The sequence below is a fragment of the Patiria miniata genome, unplaced genomic scaffold (assembly GCF_015706575.1).
Source record: "Patiria miniata isolate m_02_andy unplaced genomic scaffold, ASM1570657v1 HiC_scaffold_1, whole genome shotgun sequence".
Taxonomy (NCBI): domain Eukaryota; kingdom Metazoa; phylum Echinodermata; class Asteroidea; order Valvatida; family Asterinidae; genus Patiria; species Patiria miniata.
In genome coordinates, this window is record NW_024037047.1 from 18,189,028 (window position 1) to 18,202,425 (window position 13,398).

Consider the following 13,398-nt stretch of genomic DNA (forward strand, 5'->3'; position numbering starts at 1 on the left):
ATAAATGTCATCTGCTTCAGGAAGAGGTTTCCTACTTGGGGCATATTGTCTCGAAAGGGGGAGTCAAGACAGATCCAAGCAAGACGCGGCAAATCGAGGAATGGCCAGTACCAATAAACATACAGGAGGTGAGAAGTCCCTCGGGACTGGCATCATACTACAGGAGGTTTGTAGCTTCCTTTGCAGTAATCGCCAGACCACTTCACAAGCTTACAGAAAAAGACAAGGACTTCAGCTGGATGCATGACTGCCAATTGGCTTTCGAACAACTGAAACAGCGGCTCACTTCTGCTCTGGTTTTGGCTTACCCGAAACTTGACGCAGAATTCATTCTGGACACCGACGCCAGCAATAGCGGAATAGGTGCTGTTCTTAGCCAACTGCAAGATGGTCAGGAGCGCGTAATTGCTAACGCCAGTTGTGCCTTGTCAAAGCCAGAGCAAAATTACTGTGTAACGAGAAAGGAGTTGCTTGCTGTCGTACACTTCATCAAACACTTTCGACCTTACTTATATGGGTGCCGCTTTCTTCTTAGAACAGATCATGGATCTCTCCGATGGCTCTTCACTTTCAAAGAAACAGAGGGGCAGGTTGCAAGATGGCTGCAAGTGCTGGCAGAATATGACTTCAATATTGAACATTGACCGGGACGCAAGCACAGCAATGCCGATGCCGCGTCACGAAAGCTGTGCACTTGTACACGGTGTCAGAGCGACCAAGTTGAGCAAGGATACGACAGCAGGGAACAACCATCGCGTGAGGGACGGACACAAGTTAAGGGAGACCAGCACCATAGCACAAAGGAGAAATGCCAACAAATAGAAATGTTGTGGAAAATTCAAGAGCAAGATCCAGACCTGCCAACTGAACCAGTCCATTCACTACCTGCGCAGCATCATACACACAGTTCAGACAGCAGTCAGTTCATTCGTGAGGTGTCGTCTTTCTGTTGGCTGAAAGGTTTCACTGCTTCGGAGTTGAGAGAAAAACAAACAGGTGACCAGACTCTGCAGAAGATCATAGGCTGGCTGGAAAGTGGAAATCCACGACCAACTTGAAAAGATGTGTCTGCTGAGGGTACGTGGCTCAAAACCTTATGGGGGGCATGGCAGCAGCTTTGTTTGCACGACGGCGTGTTATACAGGCGTTGGAACGAGGATGATCGGCACCACTCTCGGTGACTTTTAGTAGTCCCCAGGTCCCTCCATGGGGACGTTTTCAAGCAACTTCATGACCTTACAGCTGGCCACCTCGGCATTAACAAAATGCATGCAAAGGTGAAGTCCAGATTCTTAGTAGAGGACTTGAGAGACTCAGTGGTGACGTGGTGTACCCAATGCCTCCAATGTGCCAAACGCAAACCTCCTCCCAACTGGGGCAGAGCACCAATTAGACAACAGGTCTCCGGGGTTCCGATGGAAAGGGTCGCCATTGATATTACAGGACCATTTCCGATTACAGAAACAAGAAAAAACCGATACAACCTTGTCATCACGGACTACTTCTCTAAGTGGACGGAAGCCTTTCCCCTACAGGATGTTACAGCCCAGACGGTTGCCAATGTCTTTGTCAGAGAGTTTGTTTCTCGACTCGGTGTACCGCGACAGCTGCATAGCGACCAGGGTCCAGGGTCGCCAATTCAAAAGCAAGCTGTTCAAGAGATGTGTGTAATCCTTGGAATAGATAAGACCAGGACGAGTCCCCACCATCCCTAAAGCGACGGCCAAGTTGAACGATTCAATTGCACGCTTAAAGACATGCTGCGCGCCTATGTTGCTGAAAATCAGTTGGACTGGGACCTTCATTTACCACTAGTGATGATGGCATATCGGGCATCAGAGCATAGCAGCACTTGACAAACACCCAACTATCTCACTTTTGGTAGGGAAGTAGAACTCCCGGTAGACCTGGTTTTAAGATCCCCAGAAGAACCCCAAGAAATCACTGAATATGCCATACACCTGAGAGAAAGAATGCACGAGGCCCATGAGAAGGCACGAGTACACCTTCTTAAGGCCGCAAAGCACCAAAGGCGGAATTACAAAGTAGCAGGCAAGCCGAAGTGTCTGGAACCAGGGACTGCTGTGATGTTGACAGTTGAGCAAAGAACTGTTGGGCTGTCTCCCAAGCTCCAGCCAAGATGGGTAGGCCCATACCTTGTAACTGAAGTGCTAAATGATGTCAACGTCAGAATCCAACGAGGATCACGCCATAAGCCCAAAGTTGTCCATATTAATCGTCCGAAGCGCTTTGTGGGTGAAGTTTACAAGTCATGGTGGAGGCCAAAGAGCCATGCATTACAGCAACTTCCTGGGTCCGAGGAGCTCGAAGAGGAGGGGGAAGAGGAAGCCCCTCGAGTTGTTCTGCAGCCGGATTCTTCTGGTGGAGGCAAGGAGAGCAAAGAGGCTACCACAGAAGGGTTCTCGCAGAAATCAGCAGAAGACCACAACATGCAGGAACATATTGAAGTCGTCAATGGAGAGATTGGGGTTCCACCAGTTGCTGAACCTAAGAAAACTTCAAACACATACGGTCACCATGAAGGGCACAACAGAAAACGTCGACCTCCTCAGCGTTATGGCGAATGGACCGAATAAAATTTGTAACTACGGAGCAAATGCGAACTAACCTAATCCCCTGTTCTCTGTTGTATTCTCTGCAGATGCCGAGAAGAAGTCACAGCCGTCATCACCGGGATTCTCCTCGCCGATCGCCCACACCTGACCGAACCCACCAACGACATGATGAACGAGCGGAAAGCTGCAGGTGCCTCGAATGCGATAAGTCATTTGGGGCCACGTCAAAATTGGCAAGGCACATGGCCGAACAACACCAACCACGTGATCGGTTCCCCTGTCCGTTTTGCGACATAATCTACGGCCGGAAGAACGACTTGGCGAGGCACATCCGACGGGCTCACACAGGCAATCTTGATGCAGGCAACAAGTCGCCGGTATCAGTCAGCAACTCCCCCAAAGCTCCCAAGACGCCCGAGATCTCCAAGACGCCCGAATAGAAGTCCGGACCGTGCCTGGAATTACACTTGTCTCCAGATGACGTGAGGCGTTTGGTTTCGCCACAAGGTGCAACATCCTTAAGGAAAGTTATCATACCCCCAAGTTTTGCAACGGTTTCGGGCCAATCAGATGAGGCAACAGGAAAGCTCGTCAAGCGGAGGCGCGTTTTCGACCTCTACGATGAGGATTCCTTGATCGCGAGGATTACTTCGGAGGAATTCTTTCAGGAGTAGGACATGGTGGTCAACTTATAGTTTTAATTGTTCTTGATTTTTAGAACCTTAACTTGTTAATGGCGTTTTTCTAGTTAAATTTGTTGTTTGTGAATGAGGGACGCATTCTTTCCCCGGGGAGTGGATGATGTAGAGTTTGCAGAATCCAGTATAGGCGGCGCTGTTTACTTTTAGTGGAGGTTAGGGTCAGCGCAAGTCAGCTTGAAATTGGCGCGAAAAGTCATTGTTTGGATGTTTGGAGGAAAAAATTAGAAGTTAAGAAACCGGAATATTGGTGTCATTTGTGTCTTATTCTGTCTGTCCACTGAATAAAATTGAACCACCGAAAACGCTACAGTATGGAAATAAGGATGGGGCACAACGTACCTTCCCCTCGTCCTCAAAGGACATGACTGGGTCAATGTTGGTAGGGATAATCATACTGGTAGTAAATGTAGCAGCCCGGCCCCAAAAACAATCTGGGATTCTCCTTTACACCCGCATAATTATTACCACATCAAAATCAAGTTTTGTTTAATCGGCTGTCATGGTGATCATACAAAAACTCAAAGTATTTTTTTCAACCCAACACACATTTACTTCAAAGATAGGATCATCAGATTCAACAGTGATCGACAACTGCAAACGTGAGGTTTTGAAATGTTCTAGCTAAGCTGGACTGCTATTGTCAGCAAACCAGCCATGGTTTTGAGGACATACTCTCCAAATTCCAAAGAGTGAAAATTCACTCCATTCGAGTGAAGATTAACTTCCACAGTCGAAAACTAGGGACGTTTTAGAGCGATTTTCACTCTAAAACGTCTAGTCCCTAATTTCACTCTTTGGAATTTATAGAGAGTACCTCAGGGGATAGATATTACATCTTACCTGCCATTGCTGACAACATCAGAACCAAAGCTGCTGCTCCATCCATGTTCCTATGATGAGGTGAATTCAGAGCACGAATGCGATAGATGTATATATCAACGACTCAAGCACCTACGCGAATTAAAAGGCTACGCATTAAACCACTGAACAAAAATCGGGTAACAGCCTCAACTCGAAAACTTGCCCAAAACTTTGTCTGATAAGTGCAAATATTGGCAATCCGTTGTGTTGTTTGTATTCTTCAGCGACACACACACACCAACGCGACCTACTAGAAGTAAGCTACGCAGGTAGAGTACTGCACGACGATGGGCAATGTGCCTAAGACCGTGTCTGACGCTATGATCGACGCTATGATCGAGAGTCTGTTATATTGATAGAATCACCGATAGGAACAACCACGGCACAGCTCACCCCAGCAGCTGCGCAGCCGTATACCACGGAACAAAATTACGTTATGGCAAACCTAGCCAATCAGGAACTAGGCTGGAACGTTAAAATTATGATACAAAAATGTACAAATATTGTAATAACGAAGTTTTGTCATTGAATTAACGTGATCATGATGAGGACGTTAGATTGCCTTGAAAATCGCATAATGCCCTGAAGCCAACAAACTTGCTCAATTAACGAACCTTTATAATTAACCACTAATGAAGGTTTGGAAAATGTGAAGCGAGAGCGCAGATATTGCAATTTTATAAGAAGTTTTGTCCTTGATATTAACGTGATCATAGGATTTTGAAGGGGACGCTAGAATGCCTTGAAAAGGCGACATATTAAAACATAATGCCTTGTAGCCAACAAGCGTGCTTCCATTAACGAACCTCCGTAATGAAACGCTAATTAACTTTGGGAAAATGTGAAGCGAGAGCGCGGCTATTGTTTGAAAGAAAATTTGTCCTTTGAATGAAATTTTATCTGGTGAGTCTTTCGATATAGCCATTTTAAATTGGTTGGAATGGAAAAATAGAACTGGCCAGTATGATAATAGAAACGTTATGGTCCAATGCATGCTGGAAACTAACCAAATCCGTCGGAAATTTGCTTGCTCATAATTGAGGTTTAAACAGTAATGTGGCTGTTTTTCTAATAGTTTTGATAACAAAAAAGTAGAAAATGTAACAAGTTATAATGGGCTATGATTAACTGTAGACTGAAATTCATTTTATGCCGTTTATATTATTACCTGTGATTTAATTTCACTTTTATTTTAAATATAGAAGGGCAGCATACATTCCCACTTTGCAATATAATTAAAAGATTTTTGTTGGAACAAAAAGCGGTAAGTATATTTCAGGAAGTCCAAGATCGGTGCATGCCAAAGGTTGGGGGGCGTGGTGGGTGGATGGGCGTTTCCCCTCGACATGGTTGGTTTCCCAGAATAGGCGGGATGATGTACTGCCATCTTAAATGGAATAGACCCTCGGTACCAGAATTTGCTAGTCGTTGTTGCTAATTAACTAATTGCACATGGAGGTTACAACTGGCTGCCTGCTGTCACTTATTAATCAGTCTGCCGACATAATGTCTAGACTAACTAATACCTATTTAATAATATTATGCATTCGTTGGGTGTATAGATACTTCTACCCAGTTTTGTGCTTTGTGCATTTTTTTTTCAAATATAAAAAAAACACCAAATAATTATAAAATACCTTACTTGCTTGTAAATGAATAATAGCATCAGCAGCGGAAGCATCAGCAGTAATGCCGGCGAATGGGGGGTGATGGGGGATGACCAAAATCCAAAAATTGCCTGGCCGTGGCAATGCGAAAAGCGGTGGGGGGGGGGGGGGCTGGACACCGCATTACACTAGGGGCTCTTCAAGATGTAGATGTATTATCAATATGTATACTCTTTCCTACATCAAAACGGCGCATTTTAAAAGCTTTTAATAGTGGTATTAATAAATGCCTTTGCAAAAAATAAAGAAAAGAGCCTGCTTGGTAACGGGGGTATTTGTACACTATCGTGTAAAATAGTATTAATTATCGTAGCATTTGAACAGCGACCCCATTCAAAGTATGGAACGAGCCCCCCCCCCCCCCTCCCCCTTTATTTGACGGAGCCAAGTGTCGGGACAAAAAAAAACTGTCTACCTTTCAGCATTTATTTGCTTATCGGCACCCCTCCCCCCTGCAAAAAATCCTGGATCCGCCCCTGGGCTGCATCCCCGCATCACATCGCATTCTGGCGGAATGCCAAAACAAAATTCCAACATGTTTCTCGGGGTGCATAGGGTTAAAAAATATTCTGTCAACAAGTATAGTGTGGCAGGACTGTTCCCGAAGCAAGTTATTCCTCGGACCAGGGACTACAGAAAGCAGTCTAAAGGCTAAAGGACGCAGGCTCGTTTTGGGTGGAAATCTACCGCCGCAGGAATTGATCCCTAAACTTTCTGTCAATTAGGCAATAACACAATAACAAGGACAACTGGAAACTGAATGATCGGTAATCTCAAGTAACAACGATGATTTGTTTCAGAGACAACAATTAAATGATTCAATGATTTGGGAGTAATTGTCTTGGGTAGCTTTATTACAACCTGTGGTTTTCGAATATGAGCCCTATTTACAATACACAACTAATATCGCACTACTCACTCCAATAATCACTGCACAAACTAAGGCTGCATTACAGGAACGCTATAGCAATGCACAACCAATGCTGCGATACATGAACGCTATAGCAATGCACAGGCCAATGCTGCAATATAGGAACACTACAGCAAAGCAACAACCAATGCTGCACTGCCTAAACAATATCGCATTGCATAGCTTAGTGCCACTGTGGAGATATGATTCGCGCGCACGTAGCACTACGAAACCATGGGCCCAGCCCCAATCAACCACAATGCACCCGCAAGTGTACGGCTAAACTGTCCAACAGTTCGCCCGCGCGTAGCTAGCATATAGCGCCAAACACCATATAGCAATACATACCACAGCGAGAGCACACTCAACTCATGTTTGTACAGCTCGCTGCCACTTGCCAGATACTACATTGCCAGACTGTCATTGCTTTTCTTTTCATTCATTATTTGTATAATTTCGTTCCCTTAAATAGATAATATTTACAGCAATTTAGGGCATTTTTCTTTTGAAGTTTGGAAATGTGGTTTGGAGAATTTTGTTTCTCAAAGGAAAACAAGTATCGATGAATGTAATATCGCTTCAATTGTGCATAATAGTGGTAAAGATCTGGCGATTTTTCGTTTAAACGGAAGGGCACAATTTTCAAAGTGAGAGACCTAAAATTAGAGATAATCTTGGAAGATAAGAAGGGTATAATAAAATTTTAAAAGGTTACGTATTGTAAGGTCGTGCGTTTACATTTGTTTTTTATGGATGTGACCTTATATCAGGAGTGTGGTTTCGTTTTGGAATATACAGAGGTGAAGGGATAACTAAAGTGGCGCTAATGAGTAGGTACACGTTGACCTTTGGGCTATTTTTGCCCTCCTGGTTGCTACTTTGGGGCAACCTTATGACCCAAAATCACTTTGTTCGGCGATTATGATGCTGGTCTTTTTGTCTTTAAATTGTATACAACTTAGTAAACCGAACCAAAACCGAAAGAATTGTAGGGGTGGGGCGTTGGGTACGAGAAATGTGTCAGTGTTTCTGGGCGCTCTCTGTTGGTAAATTAACGTCGGTATAGATGATGACGTTAACTTGATACGAGACTTTGCTTAACAGACGGAAAGAAATACAAAGTGGGGAGTTTGTTCACTTTTCATGCATTTTTGTTTGGGGGGGGACAATCAAACTTGAACTGACAACAGGTCGTTTCCTTCATCTCATCTTTACGCAAAGCACATCAGCTGATGAAATACAATTTAAGCTAGAAATGTGTTTGTGTACGAAAACAAGCTGTTTCGTCTGTTTTTGAAATGGCTCTGTGAAATGTGATGACTCATCATAATATTTCACCATTAATTTATGGTGTCATCATAAATGTCATAAACATGAATAAAACACAACACTATACACAAAGTACAACTGAATCAGACCTTTACTTCTCGAGACCTCAGCAAATTGCGCTTTAAATGTGAGGTCACATGACACGTCATCACGACTTAAATATACATTTATAACACGTTCCTGTCTGTAATGATTCAACCCAATTGGATTTGTCTTCAAGAGATGTCTTCAGGAGATATAGGGCTTTCAAAAATGCACCTTTAATGTGACGTAGGTTGACGTTTGGGGATCAAAGGGTTAGGATGGTCGGGATGGGTAGGCGGAACTGAGCCACCCCTTCCCCATGAAGTATCCCACATGGCCTGCGTCTCAAAAAGACTCTCCTAACAAACTCCTACTGCTTGGCTTTATGCGCCTATCCCTGTTTCAAACCGATGGCAGATGTGTGGAAGGCAAGTTTCTGGCGCCGGGCAGGTGGGGCTCGTTATCCATGGGAGGTAGCCCACCTAGGAGAAGGAAAACTCTGATTTCAAACCCCAATGTCCGGGGTAATGGGACGTACAACCAGGGGCAGGTAGGGCTCCGATGCTTTGGTCGGCAACCTACCTAGGAAAAGGTCACTCCAAATTAAAACCCGACGGTTCTGGGAGAGGAGTTGCGACCACCCAGAACCTACATTCGCATTGAAAAGCCAGAAACATGAGTATGAAAACTACAGCAAATTGTATACTGCCAGCAGCCGGAGTCTGCAGGAGAACAGCGGAAGTGACACGTGCACGCTCGTCTTGCGAGCAGTATGACGGCGTCCCCTTAAACCCTGAGGATTCCTCGAGAAGGGGGGGGGGCGGCTAACAAGTGCAGGAGATCTGAAGCACTACTAAGGAACAAGAGGAGCAATTGACTCTCGCCACCATGAACGTTCGAACGATCAGGGAGGTTTCGAGAGCCAAGGAGCTAGCAGAGGCGATGAGGAAGCAGAGAGTCGCCGTGTGTGGAGTGCAGGAGCAAAGGAGGGTGCATAAAGAAGACAAGAAGGGGGGTTTGGACATTACAATGGTAGATGAGTACCAACTCATCACGGCATCAGCATGGAGGAATGAGGCTCAGTCGGCAACCGGTGGGGTTGGACTCGTGCTAAATTAATAACAAGGAGGCACAGACGACGATCATCTGTGCAACTCGGACATCCAACAGGGTCATCCTTGCTTCTTTCAGCAATCCAACCCTGACCATCGTGGTTGCCTACGCGCCAACACTCGATGCGAAGAGCGAGGAGAAGGATTACTTCTACAACGACCTCAGGCACGCAGTAGAGGCCGTCCCAGTCCACAACTTCCTGTGCATTCTTGGCGATTTCAACGCTAGAATCGGACAGGAGGATGCTACATTCACCTATTATCTGGAAAAAAAATAACGACAATGGGACTCGGATGCTAGAGCTGATGGAGGACTACTCCCTCCTCGCAAGCAACACGATGTTTGAGAAGAGAAGCGGTCGTCTGTGGTCGTGGCTGTCACCAAGCGAATCGAAGGCTCAGATGGACTTCATCCTGACGAGGCTAAAGTGACGGAGCAGCGTGGTCGACTCAGGTGCCTACAAAACCTTTGCATCTATGGGGTCTGATCATCGTGTGGTGGCGATAAAAGTGCGCCTTTGCCTCCGAGCGCCTCAAAAGGCAACCAAGGGAAAGGTCCAGTACGAGTGGTGGAGGCTGAGGGGTAACAGCGAGCTGCAGGAGAGGTACGCTGTGGAGGTCAGCAACCGGTTCCAGGCTCTGATCGAAGAGGGGGAGTAAACAACGGATCGCTATGGAAAGTTCGTGAAAGCTAACGAGGATGCAGCAGAGGAGTGTATGGACAAAGTGCCAAAGAGGGGGAAGAAGTCTAGGGTTGCAGCGGACCCTCGAGTCATCAGATCCAGGGAAGACAAGGTAGCAGCGTACAGTAAGCTACTCAAGCACCGCTGTGAAACCAATCGGGAAGAGTACAACAACAAGAAGAAGGTTTTATACCTAACCTATGATGCCATCGAAGAGGAGGAGCTTGCCAACAAGATCAAAAAAGTGGAGGAAGCTCATCTCAACCACAAGCACAGCAAGAGCTGGAAGCTGATCAAAGACATCACTGGTAGAAGTTCCGCCAGACCCTCTCAAATCAAGGGCGAGTCCGATGAAGAGCGAGTCAAGGCATGGTACAACCATTTCAAAAACCTTCTCGGGGCTGAACCAGTGATGCTGGACGTACAGTCTGAAGTTGAGCGCGTTTTCGAAGATCTAGACATCGAGGATGGGCCATTCACTAGGGAAGAGTATGACTATGCAAAAAAGTCACTGAAGGGAGGAAAGAGCAGTGGTGTGGATGGAGTTGTCCCGGAAATACTCAAGTATGTCCCCATTGACGACATCGTGCTCGGCTTCATCAACAGTGCTATGAGAATGGGGAACTTCCGGATCAATGGAGCACCCTCAACATCATCCCTGTTCCAAAATCCGGGGACCTCACATCCACCGAAAACTACCGGGGCATCAGCTTGTGCTCTGTCATGGCAAAAACATTTAACCGGATGGTTCTCAACCGTATCCGCCCTGCTCTAAGACCCTCTCTTAAGAACAGCTCAAAATGGTTTTCGCCAAAAAAGGACAACTGTGGGTCAAATCATTGCACTTCGGAGGAGCATCGAGGGCGTCAAGAGCAAGAATCTTTCTGCTGTGATGACGTTCATAGACTTCAAAAAGGCTTTTGACTCAATCCACAGGGGGGAGATGCTCGATATCCCTAGTGCATATGGGATACCAAAGAAGCTTGTGGAAACTGTGGCAGCATCCTACTGCGAGAGCCGGCGAGTGCCTCCAGTAACAGTCACCGATCTGGACTTCGCCGATGACATAGTACTGATCTCAAACACTGTGGAACAGGCTCGTACCCTTCTCCTCTCGGTGGAGGAAGAATGTTTTAAGATGGGATGACATCTCAACGCTGGGAAGACCAAAGTGCTGGCATAAAACACGACTGACGCTACCGTCCACACCAGAGACGGCACGCTGCTGAAGAACGCGTCCGATTTCAAATATCTTGGAGCGTATGTCGATTCAAGCGAAAAAGACATCAAGACCAGACGAGGATTGGCGTGGTCAGCACTTCGCAGCATGAAAACTGTATGGACGTCAGCCATCAGTACAAAGCTCAAAAGACTCTATGGTGCAGAGACGTGGACCCTCACAACCAAGGAGGAGAAGTCACTGGATGGATGCTACACTCGCATGCTACGTATAGCCCTCAACGTATCGTGGCAGGATCGTATGAGGAATGATGACCTCTACAACGGCATGCAGAGAGTGACTCACAAGATCAGACAGCGTCGTCTTAATCTCGCTGGCCACTGCATCCGCCACCCTGAGCTTGCTGCCCACCCAACCATACTGTGGGAGCCCACCCAGGGCACTGCCTTAAGAGGCAGAAGAAGTCTGACCTTTGTGGACCAGCTCAAGAGGGACACTGATCTCATATCTGCAAAGGAGCTGCGCACCTGCATGACAGATCGAGACAGCTGGAGGAAGAGGACTTGGGGACTGGCTCGTGATGTCGTCACTACCCAGGCGATCCCGACATGATGATGTTGTGGACACCTGATGACGCCATGGTGACAAGAATTTTTGGGGACCATCTGCGGATGTCGGTCTCTCTGTGTACTGAGTCTGAAGTCGAAATTCCATCTACAATCGCGATGTTTAATGATGACCTGGATGTTCAATACTAACATATGAGGTTACCCAAGAACTTGGAACAGGAGCTGTCGTTGCCAAGAAATTCGAGAAAAAAATTGAGACCCGATACGAATGTGAAGATTTTGGGTTCAGCGGAATTTCTGAAAAGTCGGTCGACTAAATCCTTTACATGCCGAACAATAGGAGTCCTCCGGGGTACCTGTTGAATCGTATGCGCATGCGCTTAAAAATAACAATGATTCATGTTTGCAACCCTATAAAATAATTCAACCAAGGCCTCACAAAATGTTAGAAAAAGGTCTAGCAGCTTCGCCAATCTTTCGAGCCGAGTTCGCCTCCGCTCTGCTTCGTGGCTTCGCAGCTTCACCAAAGCCAAGATAGTATGGCGCAAGGTTCCACTGTTCAGTAAACGCTCCAAGCCATTTGACGGCATTTCAACAAATGACACAGTAAATATCAACATCCCTAGATAATGTTTTCAAGATCCCTAGAGGACGTTTCAGGAGGAAACTAATTAAATATCAAATAAATGGGTCGTTTATCGCGTCATATATTCATGGTGCACTGTCAGACAGTATGTACCATAAAGTAACATGGGAGTCACGAGGAGGGGGACCAAGGGAATTTTCTTCTTTCCCTTGACAAAAATGAAATAAATAAAGAAAGAAACATAAAATGAAGAGAAAACAATATACAATATACATATTTCCTCGCTGACGAAGTAGTGGTCACTTTTACAGGCAATCAAATGTGCACTGGCCGCAAATCCATTCTGCTTTCTAATCCTATCGCATCGCACATCTGCTGATCTGATTCGAGTTATGATTCGATCATCGAACGAATCAAGCAAATACAAAACAAGCAAGACCAAATACATGGTTTATTTATAGGCATTTTTATTTCACAAATAGGAACATAACCGCTCAGCAAAAACAGCATTTGAATTATATATGTACAATATTGGTATATCCCTCAATGAGATCAAGATGGCTGCCTCTTAGCTTCTCTTTACGATAACTCGTCGATATTCACACGGAACTACGAATATTTGGGAAATATTCTCTTTTATTCTTTTTTTTTAAGGTTCCTGCATTCACAAAAGCTAACCTCCACTGTATTTGACCTCGAAAACTTTGTAATTTTGGAATTCTGATAAACCTGTACACCACGGCAATAAGGCATCACATTGATAAAAAAAATTCCAACACTGTACCAACATTATTATTAGCAATAAAATGTTACTTTGCCGTAACAATACACTATACATCTAACACCAAAATGTACACCTAAATTATTCTACAATGATTCAATATCGTGACTTAAATTGTCTTATATTTACAGCAAAATACCACAGTGAATAACATCTAGAACGGGAACGCGAGTCTGTGTTGTCACGACAATTTGCCGCGCTGTGAGTTGGCAAAAGAAAAACCACATACCACATAAATATGTAAAACCACATAAATATGTAAATATGTATATACAGATATAATTATGAATTAATGGGGTTAGGAAATTCTGGCACAGTTTGACCTATTGTATGGATGGGATGAATAGGGAATAGCAGAGGGTAAGGAACCGAGTACAGTTTGACCTTTCCTATGGGAAAGATTGCATAATGTATGGGAG

The 13,398-nt window shown here is 45.2% G+C and overlaps 2 protein-coding genes across 2 annotated transcripts; both read left to right on the forward strand.

Moving 5' to 3' along the window:
- Positions 1 to 8,956: 8,956 nt before the first annotated feature.
- On the forward strand, positions 8,957 to 9,458 carry LOC119731285. Its single transcript, XM_038204425.1, has 2 exons — positions 8,957 to 9,150; positions 9,239 to 9,458. Exons 1-2 carry the CDS (start codon positions 8,957 to 8,959, stop codon positions 9,456 to 9,458), a joined length of 414 nt encoding a protein of 137 aa, XP_038060353.1.
- A 1,732-nt stretch (positions 9,459 to 11,190) lies between these two features.
- On the forward strand, positions 11,191 to 11,655 carry LOC119731295. The gene has a single exon (XM_038204438.1). It carries the CDS (start codon positions 11,191 to 11,193, stop codon positions 11,653 to 11,655), a length of 465 nt encoding a protein of 154 aa, XP_038060366.1.
- The last annotated feature ends 1,743 nt before the right edge of the window (positions 11,656 to 13,398 follow it).